This window comes from Gastrolobium bilobum, unplaced genomic scaffold (genome assembly GCF_033153095.1).
Source record: "Gastrolobium bilobum isolate Gb01-03AN ecotype WA unplaced genomic scaffold, APGP_CSIRO_Gbil_v1 utg17070, whole genome shotgun sequence".
NCBI lineage: Eukaryota > Viridiplantae > Streptophyta > Magnoliopsida > Fabales > Fabaceae > Gastrolobium > Gastrolobium bilobum.
In genome coordinates this window covers 17,485-35,885 of record NW_026895873.1, presented here as the reverse complement: position 1 = coordinate 35,885, position 18,401 = coordinate 17,485, and the positions used below count along the sequence as shown (strand labels likewise).

Sequence of the window (18,401 nt, the reverse complement as noted above, 5' to 3'; positions counted from 1 at the left end):
TGCAGGCGTCGCGATGTTAAGATCAGCGCGAAAGCGACCTTTTCAATCTGTTGATAGCGCAGTTCTGGTCCTTGGAGTGCTTTGCTGACGAAGTATATAGGCTGTTGTTCTTGGACTTCTTCGCGCAGGAGGACCGCGCTTATGGCCTCATTACTAACTGAGAGGTACAGAACCAGGGGTTCATTGGGTGGAGGCTTAACCAAGACTAGTGGGTTGGCCAAATGTTCTTTGATGGCCAAGAACCCTGCCTCGCACTCCGGAGTCCAGTTGAAGTCTGTCTGTTTGCGTAATATTTTGAACATTGGCAATGATTTTTGAGCTGACGCTGGGAGGAATCTGGTTAGAGCAGTGATTCTTCCTGTCAATTGTTGTAGTTCCTTTACGTTTCGCGGGCTGGTCATGCTAAGAATGGCGTTGCATTTGTCAGGGTTGGCCTCTATCCCGCGATGTGTGAGCATGAATCCTAAGAATTTTCCAGCAGGTACTCCAAACGCGCATTTGGCTGGACTAAGTCGAAGCCTGTATTTGCGTAGTTGTTGAAATACCTGTTCCAAATCTCGAGGATGGTGTGAAGGATTCATTCTTTTGACTATCATATCATCAATGAAAACTTCAAGCATCTGTCCAATCTGCTGACTGAAAACTTTGTTCATCATGCGTTGATAGGTGGCTCCAGCATTTTTGAGACCAAATGGCATCATATTATAGCAGTAGGTAGCTTTTTCAGTGATAAAAGTTGTGGCTTCCACATCTGGTGTGAACATTGGAATCTGGTTGTAGCCTGAATACGCGTCCATAAAGGATAGGATTTGGTATCCTGCAGAATTATCGACCAGCTTGTCGATGGTGGGAAGTGGATAAAATTCCTTTGGGCAATGTTTGTTGAGATCTGTGTAATCAGTACATATGCGCCACTTTTCATTGGGTTTCTTGACTAATACAACATTGGAGAGCCAAGTAGAGTACGTGATTTCTCTGATTACTCCTACATCAAGCAATTTTGCTGCTTCAGTTTCAACCGCCTGTTGTTTCTATGGGGAGATTTTGCGCTTTTTCTGCGCGATGGGTTTTGCTTTGGGATCCAGGGTTAAATGGTGACATATTATCCCTGGGTCTATCCCTGGCATGTCGGCGACTATCCACGCAAAAAGGTCTTTGTTATTTTGCAATACTGTTATCAGCGCGCTTTTCTCAGCTTCTGGGAGGTTTTGTCCAATTTTGGTGGTGTTTTCAGGGAGTGGGCCTATTTGGAAGTCTTCCAACTCCCCATCAGGTTGAGGATGAATATCGTGCAGATCTTCGAGCATGTCAAGATCGGTCATATTCACTGATGCTTTGCCTTTGTCATCAGGTTGTACAAGAGTTTTGGCTCTTAAACTGGTGTTATAACAGCTGCGCGCTATTTTTTGATCACCTCTGATGGCAACTACCGTGCCAGACTTGTTACGGAATTTCATCAAAAGATGAGGCATAGAAATGATTGCCTTTAATGCGGCAATAGTTGGTCTTCCTAGAATGATGTTATATGCTGATGCGTATTCAATGACATAAAATTTTACTTTGATAGTTTGAGCAAGAGGCATGTTTCCAAAAGTGACCCACATTTCAATGGTGCCTTTGGGTTGTACGCACTCTCCGGCGAAGCCAATTAAGTCCGAACATGCATGAAGAAGATGTTCCTCTGAGATGTGCATCGCGCAAAAGGCATCCCAGAATATAATATCAGCTGAACTACCATTGTCAATCATAATACGTTTTACCTGGAGGTTAGCCATACACGCTGAGATCACTAGTGGGTCATCATAGTCTGGTATGATGTCGCCATAGTCATCATCGTCAAAACTTATGGCCTGTCTTTGATCGCGAGAGGTGGATGGGTGATAGCGACACGGCAAGTGCACCGATCGTGAAAGTAATAAAGTGTACCGGAGTACGAGATCGTTCCCACGAGGATCAGAATTTTCAAGCACTAGTTCGCTAATTGTGTTTTAGTTGGACAATCAAAGGTTTGGTTTGAGAGAATGGTGAATTTAGATGAAGAGAATTGTTGTTCAAAGAACTTAAAATTAAAAACAATTAAGAACATGCAATTATGAAATTTCAGAATTAAAAAAATGAATGAGACTCATATGATATAATCTAATCACTTTTAGGAGAATATCTTCACTGTTATGAAAGTATATACTGTTAAGAAAAATGAGACTCATATAATATTAAATATAAAATGGATAAAATAAACATAATTAACTGAGTTTTTTTTTTTTTTTTTTTGTAATATAATTAACTGAGTTACTTTAAATGATATATTGAGTTTTCACTTTCAGTATTAGCTAGTACTAAAATCTTTTTCACTTTTAGATATTTTTGTCATGGTCAAATTCTTTTAATAATTTGAAGATAAATAATTGATAGTATACAATTTTTTACACTATGAGAATAAGAAAATAAATCTTTTTCAATAAATCAAGGTGGTTTTGTACAAAACTGTTGACGTGAGTAGCAGTGGTTTTCGAATGCATATTTGGAAATGTATATAAAGTGTGTTGTGTTCAGCCTTTTGCCAAAAAGATTAATGTCCGTAGGATTGGATTTTCTGACAAAATATTTTAAAGATTTGTCGAGGAGTACTTTAGACTTTAGAGGGGAAATGGATCCTTTAATGTGCCAAAAAAACATGATATCGTCATGTGGGAAGATCACAACCATACAAAGGTAAATCAACGGTTATGATTTCGTAACTATTTATTTTATAATTTTTTTTCTCTCCTCCTTTTTTTACCATTGATCCACCTTTGTATGGTTATGATTCTCCACATTACATGGTCATGTGAATTTTCACATTAGAGGATCCAGATCCCTTTAGAGCACGGTTAAATAAATAAAAAATAGAAAGTATTAAATAAAAAGTAAAATACTTACTATATTGAGATTTTTAAAATATTTTATAGAGGGTATTAAATGCTTTTTGGGTAATAACCTTAATTAAAACACTTGTTAGGGAAATTCAATATTATAAATTCACATTTATTACTTTTAAAATGATCAGCAAGATTGGGCTGTTTTGGAAAGTAATTAAAGAGGTGGGTCATTTTTTTGTTCAACTCTGAAATTTCTATAGTAGTAGCACAACATATTGTTAGTATATGGATGTCCTAGAGACAATCTCTTGATTATATTAGGATATATGTGGACCTTTTATATTGTCACAAATAAATAAAAACACTCTTTATCCTCTTTCATATTTTGTCTCAATATTATTGTTAATATTTTATATGAGTAACTGGATAAACCCCTTGGAATAAAAATAGGTATCTCTTGAGTATCAGTGATGAGATCACGATCATGAGAATTCAAGGATATTGAACGTTTATTCCTAATTTTATGTTCTTAGTCTAGAGACACTGAGAATGGTGATCAGTGATCTCGGGTAAGACTAGCACGACTTATTTACTTGTATACGAATACAAGGTAAAGACCTCATGTGCTACAGATATATGTCTTAGCTAAAGTCGTGGGTGGACCTATAAGGGTATAGCTCGCACTGAACAGACCCACAAAGAGACTCTATGAGGAAAACTCACAGAGAGTATCATTAGAGTAGTCTCTTTATATTTGGGTATGTCTTTCCTTAGACCAGAAGTTATTACCTAGACTGTGCTCTAGAAGGCACGTTTTGACTGTATACCTCGTCTTCCTGAAACATGGAGACTCATAGCTACATTGTTAGGCTTGTCCTGAAAGAGCACAGGGCTAGGGTGATAAGCTGAAGGAATTCGTCAAATCTCTGTGAGAGATTAGGTTATCTGTAAATCGGAGAAATCGGGATGACATTTCAGGGACTCGGGAATCTATGCATAGTAAAAGAGATCATGAGATGATCTGCCTTTAGAGTCAGTAAATTGAAGATTCCCTATTTCGAATAAAGCTTATCCTAAACCGCAAGGGTTGATACGTTTCCTTCCCCTAGGTTTAATGGGAAGGTAACCGAGACGAAAGGAAATATATACGGTAACCAAATATGTTTAATAGGATGATCAAATTATTAATCTAACTAGCTCTGGGGCAACAAAGCATTGCTAGTGCTCTGTGTTGTTATTAGATGAGTTGTGGGCTTGTTGGGTTCAAGCCCATTTATGTCAGTGGCTATGTTGGGCCTAATGGGTCACACACTAACACCTTATTATCAAGATGATATAGCATTAAAGATATTGGGCCTAATAATGGTTGTTAGCCCAAGAAGAAGTTTGGAAGCCCTCCTAAGAAGAAGAGGGCGCATGGTATGGTTAATGGGCTTGGATGGTCCAAGACATTATTAATTAATTTAATTAGTTAAATTAATTATCAAATATTTAAATTTTGAATTTTGAATTTGAAATTTGAATTTGAATTTTGAAATTCGAATTTTGAATTTGAAATTTGAATTTGAATTTTGAATTTAGAGTTTAAATTTAGAATTTGAATTTTGAATTTAAATGTTTGAGCGTTTGAATTTAAATGCTTAAATTCGAATTTAAATTGGCTATGAAAAATTGTTTCATAACAAAAGGTAAGATAAGATCTTGATTGGAACAAATCCCTAGTATCAAGAGGAGATCTTTGATCTCATTCAAGGCTGATTTGGGGCGCCATTATGGGTTGTGATGAGTGTCATCTTGTCAACCAGATAAGCTCAAATCTGATTTGATGTGATGAGAGAATAAGTGAGTGAGTTGATTCAAATATGAATGCAACTACTCAACGTATCTGGACAGTTTCTTGGGCTGAATGGGGCGCACATATGGCTGGCTATATGATGGCCATTAAGTCAGAATATTTGATTAGGTTAAGACCTAATCTCATGAGGATGAAAAAGGAAGGTTGTTTAGAATTTTGAATTAAAACAACTCCACCTTTTTCTCCCTTGATTGTGCGCCACTTTAAGGCAGATTTTTGGAGAGAAAAAAATCTGAATTTATCTCCCTTGATTGTGCACCACTTTAAGTCAGATTTTTGGAGAAAAATCTGGATTTATAAAAGCTCTTTCTCTCATCCTCTTGAGCGCTAACTTTGGTGGAGTTCTTCCTTAGGTTTTTCAGAAAAATACCTAGCCAATTCTCCTTTATTCCATGCGCCACTTTTGTGATATTTTACGCTGAAAATATCACTCTTCTAAACACATTCACCAACCCTCCTTCTTCACCTATTGAGCGCATAGCAAAGCCTCCTCGTGGTGGTCAATTGGTGGCTTTCAAGAAAGTGTTCTTGCATCTTGGCGTGGGTGGTGTGGATCAACGTTAGAGGGTTTGAACCCTTCAAACCTGACACTGACCTCCTTGGTGGTTTAGAATCACAAACAAAGGTAACATCATGCTGTCTTAAAGCAAGAGTCTTTATTGCATGTGTGTTTTCGTAAGAAAATTTTTTATTTTTCCTTCTCACATGCTTCGGCCTTCAAGGCCAGTTACTTTCACATATTACTCTATGGCAACTACAAGAAAACTACCCAATAAGAGATAATTTACTTTTATCTAAGATTAAGATGTATTTTGTTTTATTAGTTGAAAATTTTGATCTATTGGACAAGAAAATGAGATAGAAAATTTGATTCCATCGATCAAATAAAAATAAAATATTTTAGTTTTCAAATTTTTGTTCATTTTGAGGTTCACTCCTTTGCTCTTTTTTTCGATTTTTGATAATATTTTTTATGTATGTTTTTCGAGGAATTTCGAACGTATAATGTTGTAAGAAATGGTCTGAAGAAATAAAGTAGACAAGGCATGCTGTTAATTTAAATAAAATGATTATTTGACAAACAGTGATATCATTTTTTTGGTAATTAAACAATAATATCATTGTTAATCATCATATTTTGTATTGTCTTCTTGCTATCATCACTCATTTATTGTTTCCATAACATTCTTAAATGTTATGTTTCTAGCATTTTTTTTAATAGATTATATCAAGCAGTTAACATTACTATCAAGAGTGAACAAAGCAATATTTTCATCTGTTTTTCGTTTCTGAATTTGGATGAATTAGAGAAGAATCAAGAAGAGCACTAACTAAATAAATTGAACATTATCCTAGATTGCATTAAGCAAAATTTTTAGAATTTTGGATGATACTATGTAACTTTGTCATTAATTAATACATTACTACATTCAAGCTGAAACAAAATATAGTGGATCAAAATATATGTTATTCATAACCTTCAATAACCATAAATCTACTAAGGTCTTCAATATGTCAAAAATAAAATCAGAAAGCTTATACCTTTGTTTTTTTTTTTTCTAGAATATTTTACATTCTTTGTGGTAAAATCATTTTTCATAAATATAAAGTAATACGGTTAGACCATTTTATAATTTACCTCTAACGAGTCAATTTCAAAATATTTTCAAATTTTTAGTTTTTTTTTTTTTTGATAACACAAATTTTTAGTTTAAAAATGACTAACTTTTAAATGGACAGTATGAACGAAAGATTATCAAATCTTCTAAACAAGGAACCCCCTATAAAGCCACTATGTTTTTGGCAGAATGCAATTAATTTTAACTTTTTCATTCAAGATTTTTTCCATTAATTAGTTGGAATTGAATATCTTACATATTGTATACTATTCCAAAAGAGAACTTGAATAAAATTTAAAATTTAAAATTTCATGATAAATGCGAATCAGACAAAATAAGGGATAAATTCTAGCAAAAAGAAACCTGAATCCCTCTACTTTTCTTGTCTCCTTACTTGAAAAATTGGAGTAACACATATATAAGAAGTTTGTTCTCACCGTTTGATAGAGGAAAGAACCCTTCATACAAGTGCTCACCTGAGTCTACTTAGTCAAAAACAAAACAAAACAGGATAAAAAAACACACACTCACACACTGAAAATGGCTTGTGAGAGAGTTGATATCTCTATTTTGGTTGTGGATGATGATGAAACTTCTCTGGCCATCGTTGCTAATGTACTCATCTCATGGGAATATAAAGGTACGTGTGTGTGTGTGTTTATTAATTCAACAATTGTATAGCCGCAGTTTTTTTTCCCATTGGAATTTTATAGATTCAGATCATTTTTTAAATATATATAAGTTAGGCTTAAAGATAATTTTTTGTTGTCTAACTATGGGTCATTGCAAACAGTCATCCCTTGTTTTGAATTTCATTAACATGACTCCTTGAATGAAACTTGCATACTAATATATATTCACTCCTAGTATATGTGTAGAAAATCTCACAAGATATTCAATAAGCATGATTAATATTGATGAGTGTCTAAACACATAGTTTTTTTTTTCCCACATAATCCGTAATTAGAAAGAGTTTCTTGAATTCTAGACTATAAATTAGGAACTTGATTCTCACGTCTCCCCCTTTTGAGCTGATCCTTGAGATTGTCTTCCCGTTTTTTCATCGGTAATTTTTTATTTTTATTTTTTTGTAACCATATATAAAGCAAGATGTGTGTATCCCTTGCTTTTATATAGTCCAAATCTAAATCAAATTTCAAACAATATTTTTTTTCTTTACTATGTAATCCAATCTCTAGTCTCCTACTTTTTTATTTTCTTATTTTGGTTTATTTTGTTTTGCTCATGGACAATTGTATTTCTACGGTTTTGTACACTTAGTTTTTTCTCTAAGAAAAATTGAAAAAAAATTTGTCATCGAATTTTTTTGATATAAACTATCTGGTATCCAATCCGAATTTGAGCATAGCAGGATCACAAAGGAACTGAACACCCAGGATTTCAACTCAAAACTACTAATTACACTGGAATAATCCGCACTAGTTGATCCACATATTTAGTGGTAAAATTTTAAGTTACTTTCAAATTTGTTAGCTTAATTGTTCCGTTTGCTGTGTAGTTGTTCTGTAGTTCAGTTGATGTACATAGATATTTTGGTTAAACTTAAAAAATAGGTTTAATTTTTTCTCAAAGATCGGGTTTTTTAATCAAATAATAAAGTTTTAAAAAAACCATTAAATTCCTCTGTTCAAGTTATTTGTCAAAGCAAGTTTTGCTATGTCTATTTTTACTGTAACTGAAAACATAAAAAGAAAAAAAAACATACGTTTTTATCCTCTAACAATTTTTTATATCAATTTTTAAAAGTGTTATTTAACTTGTTACTTGAATCCCATGTGACATTGTAGAACCACAATATATACGGTCTTTGGGATACTATCTAATCGTTTTAATCCCAATTAATATCAATCACGATTAATTGATATCCCGTACTCCTGTCTTGTGGTTATTACATTTTTTTTTTTTTGAAACTATATGGTTATTAGTTTATTACATTACGGATATCATGTAGACTTATGTAGCACCGATACTGATACGGGACACGACACGATACGACACTCCGACACGTTAATTCTAAAAAATATTAGATTTCGACACGTTAGGACACGTCTTGATATTAAATAATATTTTTAATTTATGTAGTGTATATTATATCTAATATTCATTAATTTAGCAAAAAAATAAATCTAAACTTATAATATTCATAAGTTTTGAAAAGAAACATAAGATATCTCAAATATTTATATTAAATTCAATAAAATGGTAATCGTAATCCAACGAATCTAATAGTTGGAACTAAAAACTCAACGCAACGCAACCTCTAAACCTTTTTGAATTTCTATAATGCGTGTTGGAGTGTCGGGGAATGTCCGAGAGTTTCGAGAAGTGTCGGTGCTTCATAGCTGTAGACCGTCTTGTGGTTGCTAGTGACACCGAAACCTTTAATATGATTGTAGGCAAGTTTTGAATGTCATTGATATTATATCTAAGTATTCCTTAAGTTATTTATTTGATCTCACTTTTAATTTTTTCTTTTTTTGGTAATATATCATTTTACATGTTATTTAACATGACAATATTCTGTGAGATTATTTTAACTATTAATGGATGATAAGAGATAAAAGAGAAAAAATATTGGAATAAAAAGTAACAAAATGATAACCGTTAATTTGAGATATTTGTCCATATATGGTTGAAATAGTCTCACATGATAAAATCATGTTATAAATGACATATGAGAAGATATATTCTGATACTTAATTGGTATGAGACTGTGTTTTAAGTGTTACTTCTATAAACTATTGGTGTTGATGTAGTTACTAAGAAGATATATTTGACCTCGACGTACAGACTTGCAAATTTGCTTCCGCGTTGATTTGAGGGACCGATGTCCCAACACTCACTATATTAATTATAGTTTGGTACAAGTTGTGAAGTGCTTGTGGTTAATTCTCTGTGATTTAAGTGTATTGGAAATGTGATAGAAATATATTTGTGCAAAATCTTGTGATGTAGTATTTGACCTTTGTCTGTTTTGTTTGATGCAGTGATGTCTGCAGACAGGAGAAAGAGTGTAATGTCCAAGAGTTTAGAAAATGGTGCAGCACATTATATTTTGAAACCCATTTGTGCAAATGATTTCAAAGACATTTGGAAGTATGCCATTGCAGCAAGGAAAGAGAAAATATTCATTGAAAATGAATTGAGAAGAAGAGAAAGAGAGTCACCATGTGAAAATATTATCTCTCAGGATGTTGCAATATCATCATTGACTGAGCCTAAGAGAAAAAGAAAGTATAGTAAGAGAAAGAGAACTCAAACGAACAAGGAAGAGAGCTCCTCTCCTATTCCAAAGAAACCAAAGATTGTTTGGACAACATACCTTCACAATCTGTTTCTGCTTGCCATAAAACAAATTGGATTTGACAGTAAGTAATCTGTTGCAAATTTTGGGTTTTCAGATTTTATAGATTTGTGTTTGTTTTTTGTATATGTAGATTTTTAATTCATGTGATTGCCTTTTGACTCATAGGGGCCGTGCCAAAGAAAATTCTCGAAATCATGAATGTGCCAAACTTGACAAGAGAAAATATTGCCAGTCACTTGCAGGTTTGCTTCTTAATTAACTTAATATATCTATATAATATGATGGAATCTCCCTAATTCTCTATTTCTTTGTTCCCTTATTTTTATAATTACATTGAAATAATTGAAAGACAATTAAATATGCTAAGTTCTTACGTTTAAGTGTGCATATAACACTTGCAGAAGTATCGCATTTTCCTGAGAAAAGTTGCAGAGAGAGGAATAATTGAGGGCTTATCTGAGAGGACACTAAGGTCAAGGTTTGGAAGCAATATTGGGACAAATAATGTCAAGCCAAAAATGTTGGGATGCTATGCAAACCCACCTTATCAAGCAAACAGTTCATTCAATAATGCAGGTGCTATGTTTCCTACATATGGAATGGGACATTGCATGACGACTTCAACAAATGGCCTCACAAGAAGAGGTTTGAGATATGGTGACCAAATGTACCAAAATTATGATTCATTGGGAACTAAGAAATTTAGCTATGGTCTAGGAAATTACAACATGGGATCTTTGAGCACCTCTAATCTGCCCTCGACTTGTACTTCTTATCCTAGCAGTAACTCCTCTGTAGTTCAACTGAATGGTGGATCAAAAACTGTTGGGACTGGGAACAATGATAGTTTTGGCTTGATTAATGAGACTCAAAATGCAAATATGGATGTAGCAAACTTGGGGAATGTAAATTTTGGTTTGGTACAAAGAGGGCTTGCTTCTACTTCTGGTTCTAATGTTGGGAATGGTTTTATAAGTGAGCTTCCAACAACATTGATGACTAATGGAACTCGAGAAGAAAATATTCCAGCGATCCCACAATTACCTCAGCAACTAGATGACAATGTTGTAGAAAATGAGCATAAATATAATGCCACTTCAATATGTGAGATCATCAGCAGCCAACTGGAAGACGATCTTTCTGAGCTTTTCTTGATGGTAGATGATATGCAACTTCTTAATAATGAGGTATGCATGCATATATATATATATATATATATATATATATATATATATATATATATATATTTTATCAAATATTATATACATTTGTATGATCCAGTTTTTCAATGTTATATTTCCATTTTAGTCCTGACTTTTTTTGTTGTCTTAAATCAGACAGAAGAGAACCTTGATGCAAGTGAATTTTTAAATTTTGACTTTTCTAGCTCTAGTCAGGTTGTGCAATCATTTGAGCAGGTACATTTGTTACCTATGTCATTTCATGTATTATTTTTTGGTTAAAGACTTCTTATCTTACATGAGAAGAATATATTTTTCTACACACAATAAACATGTGGATTCCATTAAAAAGAGGAAAGAGAAAAAAATTTCAGTGAAATTCACATATTTATTATGTGTGTAGGAGAAAAAATTCTTTTTATGTAACATGAGGAGTCTTTAACCCTTATTTTTTACATGGCCTGTGTTCACGAATGAATTTAGTGAATTAAATAAAGTATGAGACATCACCCAAGCAATTTTCTGCTGTTTTTTTTTTCAACTGCATTAAGTTATGTTTATGTCTCTCACTGACCATAATTTGACTCAATATCCTCATTGCAATAGTCTAATAGTAGAGCTGGTGATGATGTCATTGTGTTGCCAACTAAAGACACATTAAACTTTCCAAACGAGTCTTCAACAAGCTCTGACAAAAATTCTAATCAGGTAAGTCTAAGTGGTTACCACACTTTTTAGTTTGAGTAAGTGCTTACAATGCTTCCTCTAACAAATAAACAAATTCTTTTATAGTTTTTATCTACATCATTTGTGTGCAGAATAGTTTCTATTGGTGAATATAACATAATACAATATTTCAAAAGGGTTTTAATAACACAACAAAAAAGATTTACGTTTGAATCACCCATATAACCCAATTTCTTGATATCTAGATGCAAGGCAATGAGGAATCTGGGGACTGGGAACACTTTGATAGGTTCTTAGTGGACAATGTTTCTTCAGCAATTAACTCAACTTCTGAGCTGGCAAGTCAATTTACTAAAAAATGTTCATGTTATTGAAATGAATTTGAAATTTTTTTAAATATAAAAATTTTACACTAATTTTAATGCAGGATTGGGATATGGACATCATTGAAGCTTTGTTTGGTACCGAGGTAAATTAAAGGGTACGATCGAAGGTTGCTTCAAGGATCATGAAGTTATAGATTAAGAGGGATAAATACTGGATTTTGCAAAGTCACTAGGACTTTTCTCTATATATAGATACACAGAGAGAGAGAGAATTGTATCAATCGTATGAATTGCTTCCTCTTTATATTACTTGTTTGAATGGTTAAGGACCTTTTCCATAGAACATGTATATTATATATATATATGAAATATATTAGGGTTGTCAAAATTTTATTTTGCCAATGTGGCTGCCGGATTCCGCCAGAGTGTGGCGGCGTGTCTGGTAGCCTCCGACCATTTTCAACCCATCAAAAGACTCGTCTCTTAGAGCTTTACGTTGTGGTATATTTACTTTTAAAATGTAACGAAGATTGATGAAAACCAACGGTGATTAAATTGGTTGTAAGAGTTGTAAACTTTTTTGGTGGTAAGCGAATCCTCTCCCAACTTATAGAAAAAAAGAAATTGTCTCTAGTTTAGTTTTGGGAATTTGTTTTCAGAATCAGCCAAATTCCAAAGGCATGAGGAGGATGCCTCCGGCACTTTTAGGTGGTGTATGGTGAACAACCAACCAACATCTTCGTCCTATCAAGGGATACAACGTGATATCTTTATTTTCTAAAAATGGTGAAGTAAATTTTTTCGATATAATGAAAAATATTTATCTCTATTTTAAAAATATGAAATTTGAGGGAAAATTTATGCATTTTTAAAAATAAATATTTACATCTGTATGATTGATTCTAGGTAGGAGTGTTCATCAACCGATTCAAACCGCGGTGACCAAACTGAAAAATCGATAACCGAAAAATCGAAAACCGAAAAAAAACTGCAACTTTTAATTGGATTGGATCGGTTTTCGGATTGCTGAATGAAAACCTATCCAATCCAAACTGATTCAATATATTAATCTCTACTTACTTTGGTCTTTCTCCAATCATAATCCAAAAATTTCTAAATCCAAGACCATTAACCCCTCAACTAAACCTAAGTAAAAACCAAGTCACATCTCATCAACAAAATTTCATCTGCGTAGAGCTTCATTTCTCATTGCCTCAAAAAAAACTATATTATCGTTTATTGATGCTTTTGTATTTCAATTTTTTTTTACAAAGTCAATATATATATAAAAGATGTTATCTGCATGAAACAAATTTTAGGATTTTCAAAAAACCAAAAATCAATCCAATTCAAACCGAAAAAAATTGAATTGGATTGGATCAGATTTGAAAAAAATTCCAAACCGAATGGATGATTATATGGTCAAACCGAAAGGATTGGATCGAATAGTTTTTGCTTCCAAAATCGATCAAATCCAGACCGCGAACATCCCTAATTCTAGATATATATGAAAGGTTATACCAATTGTCAGAGTAATCTTATGATCTAAATCATACAATACATAGAACACCATCATGCAATATAATCTAAGGAAGAAAAGATATGACTTACTAACCTTTGGATCTTGATCTTAGGTAAAAAATAAACTTAAGATGAACACTTTGAAAGAACTTTTCTACAACTTCTCATCTCTTCTTGGAATGCCTTTCTTTGTGGTAGAAAGGTTAGAGCGAGAACTTAGTTGTAAGGACCTTTCCATAATGTACTTATAATACATTCATAACACCAATCCACTTCCACAATAGATAGGATGAGACTTATCTCGAGTAAAAAGATCAATCCAGAATAACATGTGTTAAACTGGCCCGTATAATTCAAACCTATTTTAGAAGTGGACCTAATAATTAATTAAGCCCACAGTATACTTAGAAAATTATTTAACAAGTTATTTTATGCTCCTTACGAATAAAAAAACAAAATAAGGGAAAGGAAATTTTAGAGAGTATTCGGAGTTTATACCACAAGAACTTCCAAACTTAGATTTGAGGATTAAATTAGTTTTTGGCTTTAATGTTTCATTGAATGCAGGTAAATTATCTATATTCACTCTCAAAACGATGTCATTTGAAGTTGAAAAATTAAAAAATTCTAATGATAAAGACTGTTATAATCTTGAAATATACTATAATTGCAAAAACTCATTGATTTTCTTCCTTAGTTTTTATACTTTTTCTTTACAATTTTGTTCTATGACTTGTCACTTTAAAATCTACTCTAAATCAAACCAAATAATCATAAAACAAACTTAATATCAAATGAAATAAAATTGATATTAAATTAAATAAAATGAAACTAACTTGAAATTAACAACAAAAGATTAAAAGTGCAGGTCGTTATTGTCAAATTTGTTACCGGTGAGTGATGACCCGAATATAGAAGGAAGGATGAAAAAATGTTGATTAACTATAAACAAATTAGCCTTGATTTAGAAAACTCTATCTTTTGAAGTTAGTTTGTTTTTAAATTAAGTAAACAACATATATTCATCTTCAAACTTTAATAAATTAAAATCATAATGCACTCCAAATTAAATAAAAATATCTTTTACTATTCAGTTTAAAATAATATTACTACTTTATTTCGTTGTATATAAAAAAATTACTACAAAAGAGTCTTTTCTCAATTAAATCAGTTCATCATATATGGTTCACCGAATTATATATAGCCCAATTTAAAATTGATTTCAAGGAACGACCAATTTTGTCTTCTCCTGATGTAAAAATTCCTTGGTGAAGTTATATTTTATTCAACAAGTGAGCCACACCGTGAAACCTAATCCTTAGTACGGCCCTCGAATTTAATAATCCTAAAACTTTTCTTGCTTGGCGAATTCTTAGCAGGGATGGCTCATTTTTGGAAAAATAGCAGAAACAACAATTAAAGAACGACTAAAGTAAATAAAAGACTAGCCCTTGCCTTTCTGCCTTTCTAAGGATGAGAAATGTCGGCCACATTCATCCGGAGAAGAAGCTTCAGCGAGCTAGGAGCCTGATCAAAGATAATAGCATCAGGTAATTCAGAATTGTAATTCAGAATTGTGTTAGGGAACAGAAAAAAAAATCAAAAAATTTATATTTATTTGTTCTCGAGCATAAAATAAGAAACACTTATTTCTCTCAATCACTTTCCACCACTATCATCATTATCATCATCACCACCACCATCATCCCGACACAACCATCACCACCACTGTCGTTGCACCACCAATGTCGTTATCACAACCACCACCACACAATGCCACCGCTACCATCACTACCACCACCACCACAACGATGTAATCGCCACCACCTGCACCCATTGCCACCTTCACCACCACCTCCTCCCATTATCACTGTTGTCTTGCTAATAGTTATGCAAGTATGTGTGCAAGTATAAGCGACAACAAGTAATATATGGCTTGTTTGAGTCTCAGTCATCGTTCCCACAAGGATCTTTTGGCGAAAATTTCAAAAACACAAAGTGCAAGTGCTTAAACTGAATTTCAGAAAAGAATCATAAAACCAAAACTAATTTAAAATTACACTCACCACTTTACTCTATTTTTTTAGAAATTTTTTGAATTAATTTCTTGAGCTAAAGGATGAAAAATAGTAGGAAAGTAATTTAAGTATCTGATGTAAAAAGATTTTTATATAAAAAAATAAAATGTAAAACAGAATGATGATTAAAAATTTAAAAATCAAAGGAGAAGAAAACTGAGTTGGTGAAAATGTTTAGAAAAATAGGTTGGGCTTTGGTCTACCTTTCCCACACCATTGGACTGACTGCTAATTACAGATTGCTTGATTTTTAATTCACAGTTAACGAATCACTCTTGTTGATTTTAATCTCTTAAAATCATTTTATCCCAAACCTTCATTTACACATCTCTGTGCTAAATGAAGTAAGGACTCATGCATTTCAAATCCAAAGTTACATGGTGGCTGCCCTTATCTCTTAGTGACAGCCCTTGAATAATCTCTTATTCAAGTCCATGTTCTTAATGCATTTCCAGAATTAGTCACCTCCCGATGACTTGTTCCTAACACAACATCTATCATCTGGCCTCAATGACAGAATGTTTAAATACAAAGCATGGCATTAAACAACTAAGAATAAAAAATTAACAATAGTAATTAACAATCAACCATCACTGAGTTTCGGGTACCCTAGACCCAACCTTCAAAGGTTTAGCTCATATCCATAAGGGTTGAGCTATAAAAACAAAAAATGAAATGAAAATTACAGATAAAATAAAGTGCAGAAAGCTTAAAATACAACACGAGTCCTATTCACAAGAATAGCCTTAGCACCGTACTGGCATATTCTAATCCAAACAAAATAAGCTCTATTACAGTACCAGAAAACACAAAAAAAAAAACTAAAGGAAAACGGAGAAGAAGAATACAGAAGACGAGAAGAGCCTCACATCCATTATTCCTCCTCTTTTATAGCTCCCTTTCCTTGCATGCATGGGCTTTGGGCTTCTCACCAAGAGCAAGCATCCACGTGTTTCTTCCAATCGTGCGATTCCTTTGCAAAGGCAGTAACCGCACTCCAAAAATTGCTTCAGCCAACACTCCTAACAAACTTCAGCTCGCCCAATCAGTTGTGGGTAATGTTTGGCATTTTCTGTTTGAATCAAAATGGCTAGGGTCAGTGTTTTGGTTGAACGCTCACTTAAGGGACCATGGATGAGGGCTAGGGCTCGATGGTTTGGTTGTAAAGAAAAATCAAAATGGAAAGCTTGGGGTTATGGTTGGATGACAGTGAGTTGGTTCACACGGTGAGGGTTAGGGTTTGCTAGGTTCAGAATGCGTTTTCAATTTGTGTCCAACGATGTTGTGTCTTTCTTTCTTCTTTCTTTCTCTTCTTTTCTTTCTTCAAATGGACTCTTCTGACTTGCCTTAAAAAATTCAGCCCACTTCTTTTCTTCTTATTTTTTTTCTTCCTTCTTTGCTTTGGAAAGTATTAATATGTGGGCCTGAAAAATAAAATTGAAGCCCATTAGCACTTAAATCAATAACATTTTAACTCAATGTAATTAGGGTATCTATTAACACAAAGAGTATTCTTTTTTTTTTACATTTTCATATTAAAACCATATGTTTCAAGTCACATTTCATGGACTTATCACACCCCCAAACTTACATTGTTGCTTGTCCTCAAGTAACAAAACAAATCAGCACATGAATTTATCAGAATAATCATTCTCCCAAAATCATAAAAATTCCATTATACCAATCATTGTTACTCAGAATCAACAACAGTCTAAAATTTTTCTCAACAGCAGTTCAACTTTCAACTTTTCAAAACTTTTCAATCATTCAAATTAACACAAAGATCAGAGGAACAAGGGCGTGTACTTAGTTCAGCAGTTAATCAATCACTAACCAGGAAGCTTGGTGATCCTTTTATACTATAAAAACACTCAACCAACAATGTGTGAATTTCAAATGCATGGATGTCTCAATGATTGTAGAATAATGACAAAAGAGATCTTGATTTTTCATTTTTGAGCACAAAATGAAAATTTTTGCAACAGGCAATAGTGATGGAAACTTTTCACATTCTCACGTAATCAAAAAAAATAAATATTTAACCACTCAATGCTCAAGGGTTCTGTTTCTCTCACACTGGGAAAAGATTAACATATGCTTGATAAGATTCTCTTGTCTCTTAAGTGAAACACAGACTTAAGCTAAATCAAAGGGACTTGCATAGGTTGTAACTTGGCTTAGGTGAAGGTGGAAAATTTATGGGGAATTGGCTAATTTAGTTATGATGGAAAGAAAACACAATCATGAAGCATAATGAAACAATTTTGTGGCTGCTACTTTGACTACTATTTTTCACTCTTTGAAACTTTTTTTTTTCTTTTTTTTTCTTGACAACTTTTTCAAGGGCAAATTTTTTTACAGTAGATCTCTCTCAAACCCTCAAAGCTTTTTGCCAAATTTTTTTTTCTTTTTTTTGAATACAAACATTTTAATTTATTAGCACTTTCTTATTTTCACTTCCTTTCTCAGCCAAAAACATCTTGCTTCTTTTTCTATTTCCATCATAACTAAGAGGTGTGGTGAATTGTGGAATAGGATAAAATGTGGGTCTGTGAAAAGAAAAGATTAAAGGCTCAAATTGGGTTTTCAATGGATGATGATTTAAGGATGACTTTTTGGTTTGAAAGTGGTTAAACAAAAATGCCCTCATCATTTTAAACTTAAGTAAGTGCCACACTTCTTCAACTAAGCATCAAAGCAAGTTCTGCCTCAGTAATCCAGTGAAGACCTCTCATTCAAAAAAAATATTTGACTGTGTAGGCTCAATGACTCACTTTACCACTTAACACTATCAATCAATTCATTTTCTCAATCTCTCACTGCTATTACCATACAACCATTAATCCACTCATGTCACTCTACATTCACACAGCTACTCTGAGTTCGTTTCTTTCTACAAAACTTCGAGCTACCTAATTGTGACACAAATCACTCAATACTGAACACAA

General features: G+C 33.2%; 1 protein-coding gene across 1 annotated transcript; it reads left to right on the top strand.

Moving 5' to 3' along the window:
• Window positions 1-6,872: 6,872 nt before the first annotated feature.
• Window positions 6,873-12,576, top strand: LOC133296544 (putative two-component response regulator ARR21). Its single transcript, XM_061495549.1, has 8 exons — window positions 6,873-6,972; window positions 9,826-9,902; window positions 10,062-10,847; window positions 10,998-11,078; window positions 11,448-11,549; window positions 11,774-11,866; window positions 11,956-11,997; window positions 12,514-12,576. The coding sequence occupies exons 1-8, from the start codon at window positions 6,873-6,875 to the stop codon at window positions 12,574-12,576; spliced, it is 1,344 nt and encodes a 447-aa protein (XP_061351533.1).
• The last annotated feature ends 5,825 nt before the right edge of the window (window positions 12,577-18,401 follow it).

What these genes read in the sequence shown, in the direction of transcription:
- LOC133296544 (XM_061495549.1), top strand. Translation starts at nt 6,873, where the DNA reads ATGGCTTGTGAGAGAGTTGATATCTCTATTTTGGTTGTGGATGATGAT. An exon ending in ATATTGCCAGTCACTTGCAG is followed by an intron (nt 9,903 to 10,061) that starts GTTTGCTTCTTA and finishes TAACACTTGCAG; the next exon opens with AAGTATCGCATTTTCCTGAG. An exon ending in TGCAACTTCTTAATAATGAG is followed by an intron (nt 10,848 to 10,997) that starts GTATGCATGCAT and finishes GTCTTAAATCAG; the next exon opens with ACAGAAGAGAACCTTGATGC.